Source organism: Eupeodes corollae, chromosome 3 (assembly GCF_945859685.1).
Source record: "Eupeodes corollae chromosome 3, idEupCoro1.1, whole genome shotgun sequence".
Taxonomy (NCBI): Eukaryota; Metazoa; Arthropoda; class Insecta; order Diptera; family Syrphidae; genus Eupeodes; species Eupeodes corollae.
This window is the reverse complement of record NC_079149.1, coordinates 85,426,113-85,447,798: the sequence shown is the minus strand read 5'-3', so window position 1 is coordinate 85,447,798 and position 21,686 is coordinate 85,426,113. Positions and strand designations below refer to the sequence as shown.

At 33.0% G+C, this 21,686-nt stretch overlaps 2 protein-coding genes across 2 annotated transcripts in view; one reads left to right on the top strand and one right to left on the bottom strand.

The window, feature by feature from the left end:
• Positions 1-21,686, top strand: part of LOC129948896 (kinesin-like protein KIF14) — a 106,198-nt gene that overhangs the window by 45,357 nt on the left and 39,155 nt on the right. The window lies entirely within an intron of this gene.
• Positions 403-19,792, bottom strand: LOC129948898 (uncharacterized). The gene is made up of 2 exons (XM_056060048.1): positions 19,183-19,792; positions 403-1,269 (listed from the first exon to the last, which is right to left on the bottom strand). The coding sequence occupies exons 1-2, from the start codon at positions 19,331-19,333 to the stop codon at positions 1,049-1,051; spliced, it is 372 nt and encodes a 123-aa protein (XP_055916023.1). The 5' UTR covers positions 19,334-19,792; the 3' UTR covers positions 403-1,048.

The following is a 21,686-nucleotide window of genomic DNA, read 5'->3' as shown; positions in this document are numbered from 1 at the left end:
AAATGCAAAAAAAATTGTCGGGACACCCTTTATGCAGTTCCTATTAAAATGTCCTTGTAGTTTAATATTTAATCCAAAATCGGTTTCAATCTAAAAATTAGACCTTTACAAGAATTAAAAAATTTGCTTAACCGAGTTTTAATATCCTACAAGCCCAAATTTGAGTGTCTAATACATCGATGTTCTATCTCAATCAAAGTTCAAACGCCTATGAACTAAATGAAGAAATGAGTTAGAACTCAATCGAGTTGAAATTTGTCAATAAACCGAGTTTTAGAGAATAGAACTTTGTCAAGAAATTAACACTTAACCTTAGATTTTCTTCTTCTTGCAAAATAGAATCAAAGTTTATAATATTTATTCATCATCATCAATCACTAAAATAAGTAAAACAATAAAGTCTTATAAGATCATTTCATTTATTTTTGACGTTAAATAAAAGATTTTTTTAACAAATTTATTTAACATTATGTATAAAATGTATACAAGACTATATTAAAATTATTTTTTCATATACAATATAAATATATAACAAAGACATACCACATCTTTATTTGTTTCTATTTATTGTAACAATTTAATATCTGCTCGTATATTATTATATTATTACAGCTAATAATTTTGTTTAAACTTTAAGTACACAGTGGTACTTTCTTAAATCTAAATTTAACAATTTTCTCTTCTCTTAATTTAAATCGAATATATATAAATTATTTTAATGCATTTGTGTCTAATATAGACAAATAAAATAGAGCAATAATTATAATCAGAGTAATAATAATAATAATAATAAAAAGAAGAGTTAATCAAATTTATGGTTATGTTTTGTTTTTATCGTATCAACGATATTTTTTCCCAAAATGTATAATTTATTAGTCGTTTCAGTCTTAAATATAAATATAATATTTTAAATAAGATAATTATGAAAAAAAATTAAATTAAATTATGAAAAGCATTAGCTTCATTAAATCTTGAAACTTTTTGTAAAGCTGCTCATAGTGCTTAAATAAAAAACAAGAAAATGCTAAAATGTCTGGCTTTGACGTTATTATTTCGTGTATTGATCGCCATGGTTGTGTTCTTCGGTTTCGTCTTGATGTCCACCTTCTTGTTCTTCTTCATCTTCTTCCTTCTCTTCGCAAATACTCTCGCTATGTTTTCGCATAACACGGGTTCGCAGGTATTTTGTTAATGGGCGTTTTTTGTTTTCCTTGCAAAATGGACACTCCTTCTTTGATGACTTCGTAACCTTGGTTTGTTGGCATTTTTCTGTAAGAAAAATATAATTTATTGTTTTTTTTTTGTTTGTTTTTAAATAAAAATGAAAAATATGATAAGTCTCAAATTTAAAAATCTACTTTTAATTTATTTATAGAAGATACAATAATTGTCAAAAATAAAATAATTAATAATAAGCTGAATTATCATAAGTGTATTTTTAAATTAGAATGTTCATGGTTAAAATGAAGATAACATTTGAAACAAATAAAACCTTGAAATTTGACACGTATTTATAAATAATTGATATAATAATCAAGCTTTTATAGCAGATTTATATATTGTCAAAAAAATTTATATTTAATCAAAATTAAATAGGAAGGCACTTTTTGAAGCGATGGTTAAAGTTGATAAAATTTGCTCAACAATCGGACAAAAGGACAAATGCTGAACAAAGGTTTCTTTGGTATAACCCCACAATCTGTTTATGATAAAACATTCAAGTTGTACGTGTTTTTTGTTTTCTTAGAACATTTTGGAATGTTTTAAAAAAAGCTCAAAATGTTTCATTGTAATAAACGAGTTTGTTTGAAACCAATTTATCGATCACATCAAAAGTTTGTTTTTGTACAATATTCCAAATTCCTAGACTCAAAATCAATGCTTCTGAATGCATGGAGTCAAAGTTTAAAGGTTGAAAGTAAGAATATTGATTAAATACAATTTTTAGTCAGTTTGGACAAAAATTTGATTTGATACTTGCGTTTTTAATTATCTTGTAACCTAAACCAATATTATAAAGAGGAAAGATTTGTATTTTTGTATGGAACAAATAAACTCAAAAAGTGCTGGACCGATTTTAATAGTTCTTCTTTCATTAGAAATCTACATTATCACTGAGTAACATGGGCTATATTTAGTACAGTTTACTATAGAAACCTTCAGAAATTCCTATTAAAACTAACCGAAGGTGAAAAAAAATAGCCATAAAATGTCTTTTATCGCAAACGCTTTTTATTTTATTATAATTCATTTTTATTAATTCATTCTTAAACCTATCTTAAAGCTAGACAAAAATTCATAAAACTAGCCTAATTATCCATAACTTACAACTAACTTAATGGTCTCATACGGACACTCTAAGTTAAACTATAACACTTAAAACTAATGCCTTTCGGCCCTAAGATCTATTTTACTTCATTTAAATTTTAAACTAGTTCTCCTGCTTCACCCTATCAGTTAGGTCCCGTTCGGACACAGCCCTACTGAACCGAAGGAGCTCTGCTCCGCTTTGTGCCATGACGTTCCGATTGTACAGGAGTCGCCTATCCACGGTTCTTCGTCTGACGTGGTAGATTAACGGAACTGCCAATCTATCCTGTATCAGACCGCATTTGTCTAAAAAGAAGAATGCCTCTGATGGAATGAAGCCGCTCAAGCGTGCACTTTCAAAATACTCGTCGTTCGGATAGAACGCCCCGAAAATTAAATTGTTGGTCGAAGACATAGCTCTTGCAATGTGACCTCGAACGAGTTTTATCACGAAATTGTCAATTCTTTTGATTCGAGCCCCGTTGTATAGGACCGCGTTGGAAAAGTAATGCACATAAGAAGACTCGGCTGTTCGATATAAACCGGTACAGCGTCGTAAACACTGCCGCTCGAACACCCGAAACTTCTCCATCTGGGAAGGGGCAACGTTGAACCATACAGGACAACCATAAACGATCATTGGCCGTATGAGGGCCATGTAGTAAATTACCTTAAATCTGGGGTCAAGCCGACTGCTAAAAAACAGCCGTTTCGTCAGAGCGAAGGCTCCTCTGGCCCTGGTCAGACCAGCATTTATATGTCTGTCGAAATATAAATACTGATCTAACCAGATACCGAGGTACTTCACTATACTTTTGCTCGCTAATGGCTGCCCGTGAAGATCAACGATGACCATCTTGCGCCAATTCTTACACGTATCCCTCGTGGCCCTAAATTATCGCAAACGTTGCGAAGAGTATTAATGGTAGGACAAACAAATGTTCGACAATATGATAGAATACGAGTTGTCAGAATTTGTCATTCAAGTTAGTGGCAGATCAAAAAATAGCGTTCGAAGCTATAATTGAAAGTGTGGAAAATAACAGTGGTCAACTATTTTTTTTGGACGTGCCCGGTGGCACGGGTTAAACCTTTCTTGTCAATTTAGTATTGTCAAAAGTACGATTATACGAAAGAAAAGCAATGGCAGTGACATCATCAGGAACTGCTGAAATGATGGGAAAACGGCTCACTCTACGTTTAAATTACCGTTGGCTGTTTCTTTAGATCAACAGTCTGTATGTTGAATCCGTAAAAATAGTCCACTAGCAAAGCTCTTACAGGACACTTCGCTGATAATTTTTGATGAGTGCACTATCAGCCATAGAGCTCATGCAGAAGCAGTGAACCGCCCATTAAAAGATATAAGAAACTCATGCAATATGATGGGTGGCGTAACTTTTGTTTTCGCTGGAGACTTTCGCCAAACTCTACCATTTGTAACGTTGCGCCTGTTATGCTTTAAAGAAATTTAAGCCCTCCCAATATATGTAATGGTTCAAGCCTATTGATCGGAGAATTAAGAGATAATGTGATTGTACCAACTATCATTACGGTTCCCGGGGGCGGTCAGCTCGCACATGTTCCGCGGATCCAAGTGATACCAACTGATTTGCCCATATCTTTTAAAAGGTTACAGTTCTCTTAAAAAATATCCTTTGTCCTAACAATAAATTAATCCCAGGGACAAACTTTTCCCATAGTTGGTATCGACTTGTGGCACTTTCTCCATTAGGATCTGCTGAAAATCAAAACGTTTTTTGCCACCTACAAATACCACAGCTAACGTAGTGTACAGGGAGGCTTTAAGATAAGCATAACATTTTTTTCTAATTTAGTGTACCCGTGCGAAGCCAGGTCGGGCCGCTAGTACAAAATAGTTTGCAAGTTTGCAACTTTCCTTCTACATTTAGAAAATATTCAATTTAGAAGTCAACAGCTAAGGTAAAAAAATCAAAACTTTTTAGAAAATAATGAAAAAGGCTTATTTTACAGGTTATTTTTTATACGTCAAAATATCGTTTCTGATTATTTGTTCGAAAATGCATGGCCTAGTAAAAACCCATGCTCTTTTATTTGTACTCAATAGCTACCCATCGAAATTGGAGTATTATGCTCAAATAGCGTCCTTAATGGTCTCAATTATTTAATGAAAAAATTACATTTTCTAAAACAAGGATGCATAAGTACACTACCGGTCAAAAGTTTGAGACCACTTTCAAAGGGTTGCTTTATTTGTACCTGGCGCTTGGGTTTATGAATGAATAAGGATTTTTTTTACTGCATTGTTAACTTAGACCATTCATAGAAAGTGCAAGTGGAAAAACCCCAGATATTAATCCTTTTCTGTAAATTATGAGGAATTTTATGAAAAAATGGGTTTTTGGCTTCTATTTGGATTTCCCATAGTTTTTATTTTGTATGACTTTTTACATTCAATTTGAATTTTTTTATGACTGGGGTAATATTAAAGGGTAAACAAATGTAAAATTTGAATACCCGCATATTCAGGATTTTGAATATAATGCTCGGTTAGATCCAATTTTAATTTATTTGAGACTGTGATCTTCTCCAGTAAACAAAGTGCGCATCATGAGAATAGTTAAGGAATTAACTATTGAAACTCGATGGGCGATTATGACCCTTATTGAAGAAGGCTATTCTCAAAGAGAAATCCCCACAAAACTGAAGATATCCAAAGGAGCAGTTCACAGGACCATATAGCGTTACTCTAGTACCGGCGGTTTTAAGGATAAACCGAGGTCAGGACGACCTAGAGTTACGACAAAAACCGAAGATCTGCATATCATCACCATAAGCAACCGTTCTAGGAAGAAAACAGCACCAAAAATACGCACCGAGATCAATGAAATCTGGGAAGAACCATTATCTGTATCAACGATTCAACGAAGGCTAAGGCATTCTGGACTACGACCCCAAAACAAGATAAAACGGTTGGAATGGGCCAAACCCCATAAGAATTGGACAGATTAAGACTTCAACACAGTCTTATGGAGCGATGAGTCCAAGTTTAAGATATTTGGGTCAAATTGCAGAGTATACGTCAGGCGCAGTGCTGAACAGGAGATGCTACCAGACTGTTTGGTCCCAACAGTAAAGCATGGAGGCGGTTCAGTAATGGTGTGGGGATGTTTTTCCTTCGATGGAGGAGGAGATGTCACACGAGTGATCGGAAGAATGGATAAAGAAGTCTATAAAACGATATTGGAAGACGACGTTTTGGTTTCTGGACTCCGATTCATCGGTTAAGGTTTTGTATTCCAGCAAGACAATGACCCGAAACACACTCAAAAACTTTTCCCGGGATACCTAAAACAAAAAGAAGATGAGGAAATTCTAAAAGTAATGGTAAAGCTCTATTGAGAAATGAGCTTGACAGAAATGTCGGAATCACCACATGACATCGGAATCTGCTCTTTGGGAAACTCTACAAAATTGCTGGAATAATATTCCACAAGAAAAAATTCAAAACCTTGTAAGAAGATTGCCAGAATTGTAAAAAAAAATTATTGAATTTAAAGGAGGGTTTTTTGATGAAAACTCAATTTAGAGCTTTTATTGTGTTTTTAAATAAATATTTTATGTTTAGTACAAAACTAGTTTATACTTTTCTATCATTTACAACTAGACATGCTCTTCACTTTTTTCACGTATTAACTTTTTTCCTAAAACTTCACTTTAGGGGTTAGGTTTAGGTTTAGGTTAACGTGGCTGCGGATTTATAATCCACACACTTAGGCCAAGAGAAAGGCCCATTGTTATACCACATGAATCTAGAGAATTACTTCTAACTAGTAGAACCATTTTGAGCTTTTTATAAAGCGAAGAAGATATTTGATATCTTTTTTAGCTAGTTCACTGGGATTATCAAAAGAGTAGTCTCCCAAATGAAGTTTTCGTCTTAGTGAAAGAGCAGGGCAAGTGCAGAGAAGGTGAGAAATTTTTTCCTCTTCTTCTTCGTCCATACAGCTCCTGCAGAAGTCATTTGAGGCTACACCAAGCCGTATTGCGTGTCTGCCTATAAGACAGTGTCCCTTGTGTGAAGTGTGCTTTGAGATAACAAGTCTTTAGAGCGCTTTAGGTCCAGTGAAGGCCATATAGTTTGTGGCTGCGCATGTTGGTAAATTGTGCTACCTAGAGTTTGCTTTCGCAAAAGCTGTTTCTTTTAGTAGAAGTGTATATGTAGCTATCGGTATACCTATCTTCTCCATTTCAGGTGAAATAGGTATGAGGGGTCATCCGCTCTACAATTTCCTGTGATGTCTCTGTGGCCCGGCACCCAACAGAGGTGAATGTTTAATTGCTGCGCCATCTCCATAAGAGACGATCGACAATCGAGAGCCGTTTGAGATTTGTTTGAAACACCGTCAAGAGATTTAATAGCAGCCTGAGTGTCAGTACCCGTGGCATGATGGTAGGTGTGTTGGACTGCCATGCCAAAGTTCTTAGGTTCGATCCCTGCCTATGCCATCTAAAGTCTTTTCACGGATACTGCCTCTTGCGAGGAATTGACAAATCCTCCAAGAGTAATTCTTGTCATGAAAAAGTGCTTTCTCAAATTAACCGTTCAAATTAGGCATTTAAACTTTAGGTCCCCTCCATTCCTGACAACATTACTCGCACACAGCAATAGTTGAGAGTTGTAAGTCACTAGGCCCTGGTTCTTTACGGACTGTCGCGCCACCCAATTTATTTATTTATTTAGATGGCATTGTGGTCCAAATTTGAGAGGCTTAATAGAAATTCCATTTTAGACTGAGATTTAAATCAGAGTTCTAACGCTTGACAACTTAATCAAGAAATAAGTTAGAGCTCAATCGAGTTATAATTTATCAATAAACTAAGTTTTGGAGGCTAGAACTTTGTCAAGAAATTGGCCGTAAAAGGCTTAAAAACAATTTTAAAAAACGGCGTTTTTAAGGCCAAGTTAAAATTCAAAATATATCTTGGCAATAAATTGTATGATGATTTTGCAAAGTATAAATCTTTCTGTTCCAGGAACAATTTGTATCATTTTAGTATCTTACTTACTTTCTGGATATTCTCATTAGCTATGAGCCTTTATTTGGCTCTATATTTCAAGTTTTGAGCAATACTTTAATAGTTTTGAAAAATATGTTTTGGAGTGAGTTTAAAGAGTTGATTTCGAACTCAAACTTTCATTTTAACTATTTGCTCAAGTTGTTATTATTATTTGAACATTGGTTTAATAGAATTGTTTAAACAACAGATTCGTTACAAGAACTATTTTTTTTATGTTGAAAACCGTTTTGCATAAATGCTTAATGGCTCAAACACAAACACGCTTTAGCTTCGGCTTCACCTGACCATAGGAATTTAATGCATACTACACAACGGTTACGTTCAATCTCTCGTTGGATAGGTTTTTTGGATAGGTAGATTTCAAGATACCTTGTTGAACGAGTTGGATAGCTGTACAAAAAAATAGCTTACAAAAAAATAAAAACAACTTTCAGCTGTTCACAAAAAGCAGAGAAACATTTAAGCTTCGAAGTCAAAATACATCATAATTACCTTCTAAAGTTCAACTTCAACTTACATTTTGTATCAAAAAATACAAGAAGCTGAAATCATTTTTCAAGTTTCTTGAAATTAAACCATGTGTTGAGTCAGCTGTACTGTCAGATACCTACATACCCCAGAAATTGTTAGATACCTTTGGATTCCTTTTTTGACATCTTAGCAGTTTTTGATCAGCTGTTATTTTACACAAAAAAAAGATATCCGGTCACCCTTTCTGTCTGAGATTGAACGCAGCCAATGAAAATTCGACCTCATGTTTCATTTGACAATCGTAAGGAAATAACGTAATGTGACTCCATTTGTTGAACATTTGCTTTGTCTGACAGCTCAACAGCTGTAGAAAAGTCAACAAACAAAATACATTTGCTTTTGGAGGGATTCCAATTGGGTGTGTAAGCTACTTTCACGATAAATTTAATTTTTTCGATTTCAAAACTCATTTTTTTTTAATTTGATAAAAAATAACAACAAAAATAAATGACAGAAGTGCCATTTTAGAAATTTCATATTGGAAGTGTCATTCAAAGCAACCTCGAAGCAGGTCCAACGTAACGCAGACGAAGCCGATCTGAAGCGTGTTTGTGTCTCAGCGATAAGCGTTTCTTTCAAAATTTTTGTCAAACAGTTGAAATCTAACAATTTATAAAGATTTTTCTTAATATTAAAGAAAGGGATTAAAAATCTGGAATTGGAAAACCACCACGGATTTTATTTAAACCAGAAGCCACTTCGTACATTTCGTTAGCCTTAAAAAGCTTTATATGCGTGTTTTTTCGAATTTTAAAAAGTTATCAGGCCTATTCTGCTATTTTACTTGAATTTTCACTAATCATTGTTCTGTTATTCATTCGAAGTGAATCTGTTTATGTCGGTAATGTCGGTAATACTGCGCAGTATTCTACTATTCACGTGAACGCATTTATTCTAAAGGGTGATTTTTTTGAGGTTAGGATTTTCATGCATTAGTATTTGACAGATCACGCGGGATTTCAGACATGGTGTCAAAGAGAAAGATGCTCAGTATGCTTTGACATTTCATCATAAATAGACTTACTAACGAGCAACGCTTGCAAATCATTGAATTTTATTACCAAAATCAGTGTTCGGTTCGAAATGTGTTTCGCGCTTTACGTCCGATACATAATCGACCAAGTGAGCAAACAATTAATGCGATTGTGACCAAGTTTCGCACTCAGTTTACTTTATTGGACATTAAACCAACCACACGAATGCGTACAGTGCGTACAGAAGAGAATATTGCGTCTGTTTCTGAGAGTGTTGCTGAAGACCGTGAAATGTCGATTCGTCGCCGTTCGCAGCAATTGGGTTTGTGTTGGCAGAGTTGGCAGAAAATCCGCTTTTTTATCGACAAATTTTGTTCAGCGATGAGGCTCATTTCTGGTTGAATGGCTACGTAAATAAGCAAAATTGCCGCATTTGGAGTGAAGAGCAACCAGAAGCCGTTAAAGAACTGCCCATGCATCCCGAAAAATGCACTGTTTGGTGTGGTTTGTACGCTGGTGGAATCATTGGACCGTATTTTTTCAAAGATGCTGTTGGACGCAACGTTACGGTGAATGGCGATCGCTATCGTTCAATGCTAACAAACTTTTTGTTGCCAAAAATGGAAGAACTGAACTTGGTTGACATGTGGTTTCAACAAGATGGCGCTACATGCCACACAGCTCGCGATTCTATGGCCATTTTGAGGTAAAACTTCGGAGAAAAATTTATCTCAAGGAATGGACCGGTAAGTTGGCCACCAAGATCATGCGATTTGACGCCTTTAGACTATTTTTTGTGGGGCTACGTCAAGTCTAAAGTCTACACAAATAAGCCAGCAACTATTCCAGCTTTGGAAGACAACATTTGCAAAGAAATTCGGGCTATTCCGGCGAAATGCTCGAAAAAGTTACCCAAAATTGGACTTTCCGAATGGACCACCTAAGACGCAGCCGCGGTCAACATTTAAATGAAATTATCTTCAAAAAGTAAATGTCATGGACCAATCTAACGTTTCAAATAAAGAATCGATGAGATTTTGCAAATTTTATGCGTTTTTTTTTTTTTTTTAAAAAGTTCTCAAGCTCTTAAAAAATCACCGTTTACTTCATAAATTTAGTTAGTCTTAAAAAGCCTTACATACATGATTTTTCGAATTTTAAAAAGTAATCAGGCCTATTCTGCTATTCATCAGGGGGGGAATTTTACTTGAATTTTCTCTTATCATTATTCTGGTATTCATTCAAAGTGAATCTGTGTATGTCGGTAATACTGCGCGGTATTCTTCTATTTTCGTGAAAGCATTCATTCTATACAATTCAGCGGATTTTTCATTTGATGTCTGATTTGTTAATTTTTATAAAAAAATGTAAGTGAAAACCTTATTTATTGCTAAATTTAGAACATTTTTTTTATAAATAAAATAATATTAACATTTTTAGAGGAAGGAAGACACTTTTTAACATTCTACGAAGCTCTCTGTTTGAGGATTCTCTTATTCCTCTGCTTACAATTGGAATAAAAACTCCAATACCGACCATTTCCAAAAATTACACAAACTTTTCGGTTTAGGTGGATTGATTAAACTTAATTTTTGTATGATTCAAAACAATTTATCCAACATTCCCAAGATTTTTGCATGAACAGCGGTTAACGTGAATGTCAAATTGGTTTGGGATAATGTAGTTCACCCGATGGATAGCAGAATGCAAAGGCAGTGTGAAAAGGAATCGAATAGCAGAATAGGGCTGAATATCTTAAAAACCTGACGTGATGCTATAAAGTCGGATTTCGATTAAAACTATCAAAGTTCAAATGTATTGCCAGTAAGAAAACCTTTTTCCACTAGTGAAACTATAAGTAACCCCGATTTATTGTTTGACAATGCTAAGTCCTTCCATCTTACACCCTAGTATCATTTTCAATTGAATTTTCCTAAGCAAAACTAAATTTACTTATTATTCACCAAATTTGAATACAAACACGGAAGTTCTAATAATAAACCATGCACGACCTCCATTACTTAACTTTACTAATTTTACAATGGAAAAACGCAAAATGTGTATGGTGGTAATTTTTTTTTTATTTTTGCGGAAGTTGTTTTGTATCTTTGCATCTGATATCCATTGTTTATAATAATAATTATTGTTGATAGAAATCTTGCAACTTCATAGATGCACACGCACCAGGTTCAGGTGTCTGAGGTCATGTGAACTAGATAGGTAGTAGCTTGTTTGCTTATCAAATGCATATCAAAACAAATATCGAGAACTGGTTGATTGTGATTGCTCAATCCAAGGTGTTTATTTTTATTATTGAATAACAAAAACAAAAACAGAAATTTTATTTATTTTATTTTGAATGTGTGTCAGCTGACGCATACTTAGATAGACGATTTTTGGTATACGTGCAAGGACGCACGTATGTAATAAAATGTGTGTCTTTTTTATGCTCGACCATTTTCTTTCTCTCGGTTCTCATGTTTCTCTTCATTTTTCCGTGACGTGAGACTTGGCTCGTAGTGTGGCTTTGGCTGTAGCCTCTATAGCCCCTTGTGTTTCGACAAGTAAACAGATGTTATCTCAGAGGATGTGCGTGGGGGCACGTCGCCGTCGTTGTCGTCGTCAGCTATTTGTTTTTTTTATCTTAAAATTACGAACAAATAATGTTGTGTAAAGGTTGCGCCGTTGTTGGTTTTTTGTTTTGATATAAAATTGAATCACATGAATGTGTGTTCTTGAACAGAAAATTCAAAACAAGTTAAGTTTTATTTAATATTTTTATCTTTTTTCAAAAACAACAACTTAAAGGAAAAAACACTTAAAGAAGTTAATTGGATTTAAGAATATTTTATTTTTAAACCCAATAAGAATTCAAAGAAACCAAAATATTTGAACCATATAATTATTTAGTAGCATTTATTAATCAGTTGATTTAATTGAAAAGATTGGGGTTGAAATATTTTTTGGATCATAATACCGTATGTAAAAAATACTGTTTTCGGTGAAAATTCTTAAAGACACAAATCTGTATTTCAAAATTTTGTATGGTCACAATAGACTTAAAATGAAAAATCAGTTTGAGCCTATTTACAGAATAATATAATTTGGAAAAGCAGATATTCTAAGATTTTTTTAAATAACATTATGAGATACTTTACAAGAATAAAGGTATATAATGAATGTTTTACAAATGCATTTTTGTACGATATAAACAAATTTGTTTACATGTTTTAATTGCTTTTTTAAAAAAGAGGCTAAGATGCGACCCACACTGATAACTACCCATCCCGTCTATCGATTTGTCTTGCTTAAAAGTTTGTAGGTTTTCGTGTTGGGTTAAAAAAGTTGCCAGTTGTATTATTCTTAAAAATTTTAAAAATACTTACATTATTTTTCATATAAGGAAATAGCTTAGTTTGAAAATCTAGTTTTGTTAACGAGATTTTTAGTCGAAAACAATTTTTTACCAATTTCAGAAGTATTTTTTGCAAGTTTTTATTTCTTAAGCCTAGTACGCAGCTGAAGTGAAACGAATTTTTTCGGCGATCTCCAAGTGCAGAGCATGATGAAAACGAAAACCACAGCGGACAAATATTTGTGGAGTGTTCTGTCAGCTGTCAAAAACAATTGACAAGTTCTGACAGTCTGCTGCTGGTAAACAAAAGTGAAAAAGATTTATATATATTAACATTTTGTTGAGCAGTTAGTACATGGTTTCTCCATTTCTGCAGCTATATTACTCCAGAGGCTCGCAACGGCTGAATTATTTTTCCAACTTCCAAATAGCTTCACTGGCTTCGACTAAACGAAGCCAGTTTCTTTTTTCCTCCGAAGAGAAATAAATTGTTTGCTTCTTCGGTTTATTGTTTGGATGTTGAAGTTCACTGCTCGTCTTCAGCACTTCTTGCACATAAACCAATAACATCTTCAACATCCTGAGTTTCCGATTCAGAAATGTATTGTTGGAACACACTAGACAAATCCATTTTGTTTTAAATTTTGAATCAAATATAAATCAAAGTCAAAACACCGAAAGTCACGAGTAAATATTTTTTTTCAATAAAAAAAAATTAAACTTAAAAATTTCGCAAGCAATTAATATGCCGGGCAATTAAATTGGGAACGAAAAGAGTTATAAAACAATAAATTCGCTTTAGGAAGTAAATTTAAATTATTTTAATGATACTACAATTAATTCTAAATAAAACATGTTTAGTTCTTCGAAATGGGGGAAAATCTTGAGGGAAATAGCCAGAATAATCAGCAGATCTCTCTCAAGTTGATTGCAAAAGCAATTTGACCGCTGAGAGCCAAAAACAGCTGGGAAAAACAAGCAAAACAACGCCACGAGTAGACTGAATGATCATTTGTGCCTCGAAAAAAACATCCTTGTGAGTCTTCAAGGAAAATAAAAAACTACAGCCTTCAATAAATTCCAGAACTGTTTCTAGAAGACTTGTTGAAACTAACTTGCTCAGAAGGGTGGCCGGTTAAAATTCGCCCACGATCATTTTGATAGGAGTGGAAGTGATGCCAGACAAAACGTAAGAAGGCATTCTTTGAGGGAACTTAATCCCAAATACAGTCAGAAAACGGTCAAAAATGTTGTCGTTAATTTTCTTTGTATGGCGTTGGACCAATACATTTCATTGAGGGTAAAATGGATCCAAATATGAAAGTGAGTATCATGGAGGATACGATGCTGCCTTATGGGGACAAGAACATGACTGTCAAATATGTTCTACAGCGAACAACGAGCCTAAGCATATTTCCAAGTCTGCTCAAAAGTATTTTAGGGACAAAAAAAAACAGGGCCATCCCGATCGCCTGACTTAAATCCCACAGAACATTTTAAAGGAGATTAAAAATGAACGGTTTGGAAACATTTAGCAAAAAATAAAGACGAACTTTGGAGGATAGTTCAAAAGCAGCGTTTCACTTAATACCCAACAGATGTCACTCTGTAATTAAAGCTGAGGGCCAGGCTACCAGATATTATAATAATTTTTTAATCCAGAATAGCTTTGCATTTAATTTAACGAAAATTGGTTGTGTTTTTACATTTATTAATTTAAAATATTTTAAGTTAAAATTTTTATATTTAAATAATGTGTTATTTTAGTTTGAAAGAAAAAAAAAATAAGAAAAGTAAAACCTAATTTGAAGTCATTAAAAATTGAATTTTTAAAACTCTGTTTAGTGTTTCTATTTTAATGTCCATATCTGTATGTAAGGTACATCATTAAGGTGAAACAGTATCATACAAAATTTCGTTCATACAAGATTCTGAAATACAGCATTTCGACCTGCTCGCTTTAGAAAACCATAATTATCTACATTTTTACTAGCGACACGTATAGGAACTGTGTATTTGGCAGGTTTTGCATTCGTGAGTCCCCCGATTCCGTCCGTCTGTCTGCCTGTCCTTGCCCCTACAGTTTAAAGCATTGACTCTACTTTCCGAATTTAAGGTTTTTAGCCCTTTCGGATTATTAGTTTTTTTTTCATTTTTGTATTAAGACTCAAAAATAACAGTAGTCCCCATACAAATTTTGTGGTCAAAAACCGAAAATTCGAACTAAAAAAAAAATATTGACTTTTATTTTTTAAATTTAGGTTAATATTTTGTTTGTCTTTGTTTAGCTTCTTCCAATATACAAAAATACAATGTTTTGTGATTCTCCAGAAGGGTACCTCCCATAGAACCATTATTTTGTCTTTAAGTTTTCTTAAGAACTTATCAACCGCACAGCTCTTATACTGTCTCAATAATACTTGATGATCAAGAATGTCATTGTAATTATTTTTAGTTATGACAAAAAATACTAAGATTTTTCTTTTCGAAATTCGATGTCTTAAAAATGAATCATCACTTTTTTAGGCAAGAGTACGATAACTCAGGCGACAAGATATAACAACCGATTAGTATAGAACAGTTAAAAACAAGCATTTTTTACTATGAGAGGGGGGGGTCTATCTCACCCCGTTTAGACAGGATTGTTACAGGATTAAAAAATAATGGTATTTATTAAAATTTTTTTAAAGCCAACATTCTGTTTTATTAAAGTTTAGTTTAAGTTTTTAAATCAAGTCAAAACTGTGCATAGTTTTTGAAAAATTTAATTTTAAACTCAAAATTTTCTCAAGAACTAGAAGACATGAATCATCTAGTTTTCAGTTTTTAATCAAAAACAAATAAGAGCAATGACTTCTACAAAAACAATAGAAGATAATTTTAAGGTTTTGAAAAATTACACGTTAACCCTTTTTTTAACTTTTGTTTGTCCAAATTTTGAGTTTAAAACATTTTTTTTTTTAAATAACTTTGCATAGTTTTGACTTTATTTAAAAACAAACTAACAGAAAAAATGTATAAACCTTACTTTTAACTATTACCAATATTTTTTAATTAATTAATTAAAAAAATGTACATATGAAAAATAAATTTCAAGAAAACTGCTCTAATGATTTTCAAAAATAAATTGAAAAATCAAATGGCATTTAAATTTTTGAAAACAAGCTTTCTTTGCAGGCACATTTTTAAACCTTAAAATACAAGAAATATGTTTAAACAGGCTCTTAGGATACATGAGGAAGTTCGTACAACCCAGTCGTGCATTTTAATTCTAATCTACACTCAAATTTTAAATGCTAAAGATTCAGATATAAAATCTATCTCTAAAATCGAATGGTACATAAATTAATCAGAATCTTGTTTTAATATAAGTATAGTGATGGAAAAAATAATAGAAACATCCGTGTTCATCATTTTCGATACACAATATTTTTTTAGCAATTAAGTCTTTTGTCGTTAGTCTTTCTATATTTTAATCGTACCTAATAATGCTCTCAAATGGCAAAATTGTTGTGTGGATGGTAAAAAGTTTGAGGCCAATAATGATTTCGCCTTTAAAAAAATAATAGAAACAAGCTATTTTAACTGCTATTCTAACTTAAGGGTCAGTTTTTAATTTATGCAAACAGGGTTTTTGACTTTGTTTATAAGTTTGTCAGATATTTCATTTTCGATACTAACTGAATTTTTTAAAAGTAGTCCATAATTTTAATAAGTATGGCTCGTGAATTACATTCTACTCATTTTGAACGCGAAGTGATGAAAAAAATAGGACAAGCTGGAAAAGTGATGGTTGAAATTTTAAAAACCCTAAACTGTTTGAAGAAACAAGTATTTGATTACAAAAGATAAACTTCTTCGCGTTTTGATACACCATTGGTAAGAATATATAAGAAGAAACAATTTCTTTCTTTAAGACAACTCAAAAACTTATAGAAGCAAGTCTTCCAAGTAGAAGTCCACGAAAATTGCCATTTTTTTTGGTGGTTTGAATATAATGATTTGATGGTACTTTTCAGCATCTGGTGTAGGTCTAATATTTTGGATCAAGGTTAAAATGGGCGATGTGGATTTTTTCTACATCTCAAATTCAGTTATGCTAACATTAATTAAAGAGGCGGTACCAATCAAATGAGAGTTATTGCAGGATAATGACGCGAAGCACCCTTCAAAATTGGCCATCACAATCCCCCGGCCTAAACCCAATTGGACACTAAGGGGCATCTTAAAGCGAAGGATCGAAGATTGTAAAACCAAAAAGAAATACGAGTTATGGTCGAAAATTTAAAGCGAATATTACTCCATACCAGTAGAGACATGTGCCGAATTGGTTCGATGTCCCGAACAGTATAGGCATTTTTGATTAATAAGTGGGCCACTACAAAATACTCAAAGAATTTCACATACTTTTATCGTTATTTTCTTTTTTTTTTTCAAGTTATTTTCTCGCTACAAAATGAGTGCCATTCTAATATTTTGTTTCTATTATTTTTCCAGGATGAAACAACATTATAGTAACAAATCTACTTTTTATCATTATTAACTTCCCATAGGAAGTTATTGTAATGGGTCCGATTTGTCAAATTGAAAATTTTGACATTTCTCGACGTTTCAAGGTCCCTAGAGTCAAAATAAAAGATATTTAGAAAGATGTCTGTGCGTGCGTGTGTACGTACGTTTGTACGTCCGTACGTTCTCGACGTTTTTTTCGTCGTCCATAGCTCAAGAACCAGAAGAGATATCGACTTCAAATAAATTTTGTTATACAGATAATAAGGCAGAAAGACGCAGAAAGGGCTCTTTCACCATAGCAGTTTGAAAAAAAGGTGAAAATTGTGGTTAACCCTAAATATCTTACGAACCAAAAACGCTAGAGACTTGAATTAAATTTTATATAATATATTGTAACGTGATATCAAAGAAGTATATTTTTTGAAAAAAATCCATTTAACGGATTTTTTATAAATCAAGAAAATTGAAAAAAAAATGCGTCACCTCCAAAATTTTACTACTAAAATATGATTTCTTCTCCAAAACAATTTTGTGCAACGAAGAATAATGTTTTTGACATCTGATAAAGTTTTGAGAAAAATTGAATTGACAGTTTTTATTACAAAAAATAAAAACCTAAAAAAAATGAATAAAAGTTGGTAAAAATTGATTTTCGACTCAAACATCTTTTTAAAACTTTAAGATATTGGCTTTAATATACCTCTAACTTTCAAAAAACATTGTTGTCAACATTCAGTACCATTTTGAAAAAAATCGAATAGACAGTTTTTTTTACAAAAAATTGAAAACCGAAAAAAAAATTAAAAAAAAGTTGTTAAGAAATGATTTTCGACTCAAATATCTTTTCAAAAATATTATATAATAGCTTCTGACGAATTTTTGCTTATAAGAAATATTGTTTTCAACATTAAGACAAATTTTGAGAAAAAATCGGATAGACAGTATTTGTACAAAAAATAAAAACCTAAAAAAAAATTTATAAAAGTTGGTAAAAATTGATTTTCGGCTCAAACATCTTTTCAAAAATTGTAGATATTGGCTTTAAACTACTTTTATCTTTGAAAAAATATTGTTTTTAACATTCAGTACCATTTTGAAAAAAATCGAATAGACAGTTTTTTTACAAAAAATTAAAAACCGAAAAAAAATTATAAAAAAGTTGTTAAGAAATGATTTTCGACTCAAATATCTTTTCAAAAATATTATATAATAGCTTCTGATGAATTTTTGCTTATAAGAAATATTGTTTTCAACATTAAGACAAATTTTGAAAAAAATCGGATAGACAGTATTTGTACAAAAAATTAAAAACCTAAAAAACATTAAACAAAAGTTGGTAAAAATTGATTTTCGACTCAAATATCTTTTCAAAAATTTGAAATATTGGCTTCAAACTTATTTTATTTCACAGAAAATATTGTTTTCGATATTCAGTAATTTTTATATAAAAATCCAACAGTCTGTTTTTTCATAAAAAATTAAATTTACATAAAAAAGTACTCAAATTTGGTTAAAATTGATACGAGTACATATAGACAAACTTTTAAGCAAGACAATCCACAGACGGGATGGGAAGTTATCAGTGTGGGTCGCATCCCAGCCTCTTTTTTTCCATTATTATATTGTTAAAAAAATTGTTGCATTTAAGCAACATTAAAAATCTTTTTTTATTTTCCTACTCATCACAAACACCTTTTTATGTGTTAAAAAGAATGAACACGAAGCTTGTTTCTATTATTTTTTCCATTACTGTGAGTCCAAAACTTTTAATAGATTGCTATAACTAAGCTCTGGTAATGTACCTACCTCAAAAACAACAACAAAAGTTATCAGAATACACCAACTTAAATTTGGTATATGTTTTGTTTATGCTAAAGTCATACAAAAACCAAGCCAAGCCGTATACCTATTTCTCTGCTACAATTTCTTTCCTTTCGAAAACTGTGTACCAGTATGTTTTGAGAAAGGTCATCCACATTAGAGTTTTATTTATATCCCAAACTTCACTACACAGTCTACATAAAATGTGTCGTTGTTTTTTAAACCCGCTGTGCACAAAAAACCTGTTTTCGAATCAACTTGTGTGCATTTTGAAAATAAAACACCTACCTACAGTCTTTCATAAATAAGACGACCATTAAAATGTATATTTAAAAATGCAACAAAAAGTTGGTCATGTTTTTGTTTTTTTCTTAACTTTGTGCGTCGTAGAAACCAAACAAAAGAAAAAAAAAACAAATCTTTGAGGCAATCCAAGACCACACCCCTTTATTTTGTTAACATTAGACGCAAAATAAATTCCTATAACATCTGCTAATCTCGAAACAAAGTTCTATTTTTATAAGAGATGCTATTTTGGAGGCAATGCAAGGATAGACATATGTTATGGATGTTTTGAATGTACTAAGCTTTGAGAATAAAAGGTGAAATGTGTACCTTTAACTTTACTGTAGGAATCCTTCAACATCAGACTAGGCTGATTTTCGAGAGATCCATAAGGAAATTGTTCATAGTCTCGATAGTAGGTATTCCGCATGCTGCCAAAGGCCATGCTCCCGTCTCCGACATAAACTCCGCAAACATCCATCACTGCTACTAAACTGATATCAAATTATAACAAAATTATAATTGTCACTTTAATTCAAGAGTTTTTAAGTTTTTATTTTATTTATAGTTTCTCTTTCTTCAACTGAATTTAGGACACACGTAACGTAACACAAACGTTCATTGACTCCTTTAAGCTGTTTTAATATTAATTCTCTTATTTGGCACTCAAGTTATTTGATACTTTTGTATACCAAACAAATAAAAAAAAAGAAAATTTAATTTATTTTTAAAGAAAATACAATGCACAAAAAAGAACTTTTCTTTTTGTTGTTGTTTAAATTCCACTTTGAGTAAAATGTTGTTTATTATTTTCTTCGTGTTTTCTTGGTTTGAGTTTGTTTTCTATTAAAGATTAACTGAGGCTCGGCGGCGTTGTAGTTCACCATCGAAAGTTTTATTGAAACTGAAAGCCTACAATCATTTGCTACGGAATAAAATCCCGCGTTTTGTTTGTACAGAAAAATAATGTTTTTTTGTTTTTGTTGGACGGTGGTGGTGGCGTCGCTCGTCGTCGTCGTCGTCGTCATCATCATCGCCCTCGTATAATATGAATATGAGCTAAGCAGTGGTGGACCTCGGTTCTGGGTGGGTAGATAGAGAAACGGATAAATGGTTTGCGAGACGTGTAGGTTTGAGCAGATGGAAGACTCTTTTTGAACCCTAAAGAATGAAGGGGCTGAAGTGAGAGAGAAAAATTGGTAGACAGAGAAAGATGGCGATGTAGTAAGATGCCAGAGGTGGTTATATGGATGTCGGCGCCTTGAGTGCAATTTTTATTTTTATTCATGAAGAGAGGCTGTTGACTAAACAGACATCTTCCCATGGGTGGTATTTATGAACTTCCCCTGAGGAATTTATTGTAATCGGTAGAATTTAATATTGTTTACATTTCTCGAGGTTTCAAGGTCCCTTAAATCTAAATATAGGGTGTCCCAAAATTAACGCAAGATTTGAATTTGCCGCCATTTGTGCAGTGAAGTGTTGGCAACCCTGAAAAAAAGCAATTTGACAGCTAACAGTATAGGGTTATTAAAAATGGAGCGTTACACGATAAAACAACGTGTCTTCATTATTAAAGAATATTTTAAAAAATAGTGAAAGCTTATGGTCGGAATAGTGTTTTAACTTCGTCAACTGTGAAGAGATTAATTGAAAAATTCATGGAGACTGGATCCGTTGGAGACGCCAAACACACTGGTCGTCCAAAAACAAGCCGTTCAAATGTGAATGTCGAAACAGTGCGTGAGAGTGTTGCTGACAATCCAGGAACCTCAATTCGACATCGTGGACAAGAATTGCAAATTTTAAGAACCTCTCTACAGCGTATACTCACCAAAGATCTGTGTCTTCATGCTTACAAAATTCAATTAACACAACAATTGAAGCCTAATGGCCATGGACAGAGAAGAGAGTTCGTTGAATGGATTATTGAACATCAATAAATGGACCCTGATTTTTCGAGCAAAATCATCCTAAGCGATGAAGCACATTTTCATCTTGATGGCTTTGTCAATCGCCAAAATTGCCGCATTTGGGGTTCGGAGAACCCACATGTGATTGTTGAAAAACAAATGCATCCACAACGCGTGACTGTATGGTGTAGATTTTGGGCTGGAGGCATAATTGGGCCATATTTTTTTGAAAATGGTGCTGGTCAAGCAGTGTCTGTTACTGGTGCTCGATATCGCGACATGATTACACAGTTCTTTCTGCCAAAATTGGATGATATTGATGTGTCCAATATGTGGTTTCAACAAGACGGTGCCACTTATCATACAGCCGAAACAATTCAATTACTGCATGAGACATTTCCAGGTCGTGTACTCTCTCGTTTCGGTGATCAAAATTGGTCTCCTAGATCGTGTGATTTAACACCATTAGACTTCTTTTTATGGGGTTATTTGAAATTACAAGTCTATGTCAACAAGCCCACAACCACCCGTGCATCAAAGGAGGAGATTCAACGCTGCATCAACGAAATTCAGCCACATTTATGCAGAATGGTTATGGAAAATTTCAACAAAAGAGTGCGCATGTGCATGCAAAGCCGTGGAGGCCATTTGTCCGATGTGTTATTCCATACATAACCCTATCCTATGTACTTTACGAGTCAATAAAAATATAACTATCAAAAGACTAAAAACGGCGTTTTCTATTTAATTCAAATCTTGCGTTAATTTTGGGACACCCTTTATAAGATTGTTAGAGATACAGATATGGACATTTAAATAGACACAGAGACAGTTGCTAGGAATTAAACCAAAAAAGAGGCTTGGGTGAGACCCACACTGATAACTTCCCATCCCGTCTGTCGATTTGTCCATTTGTCGATT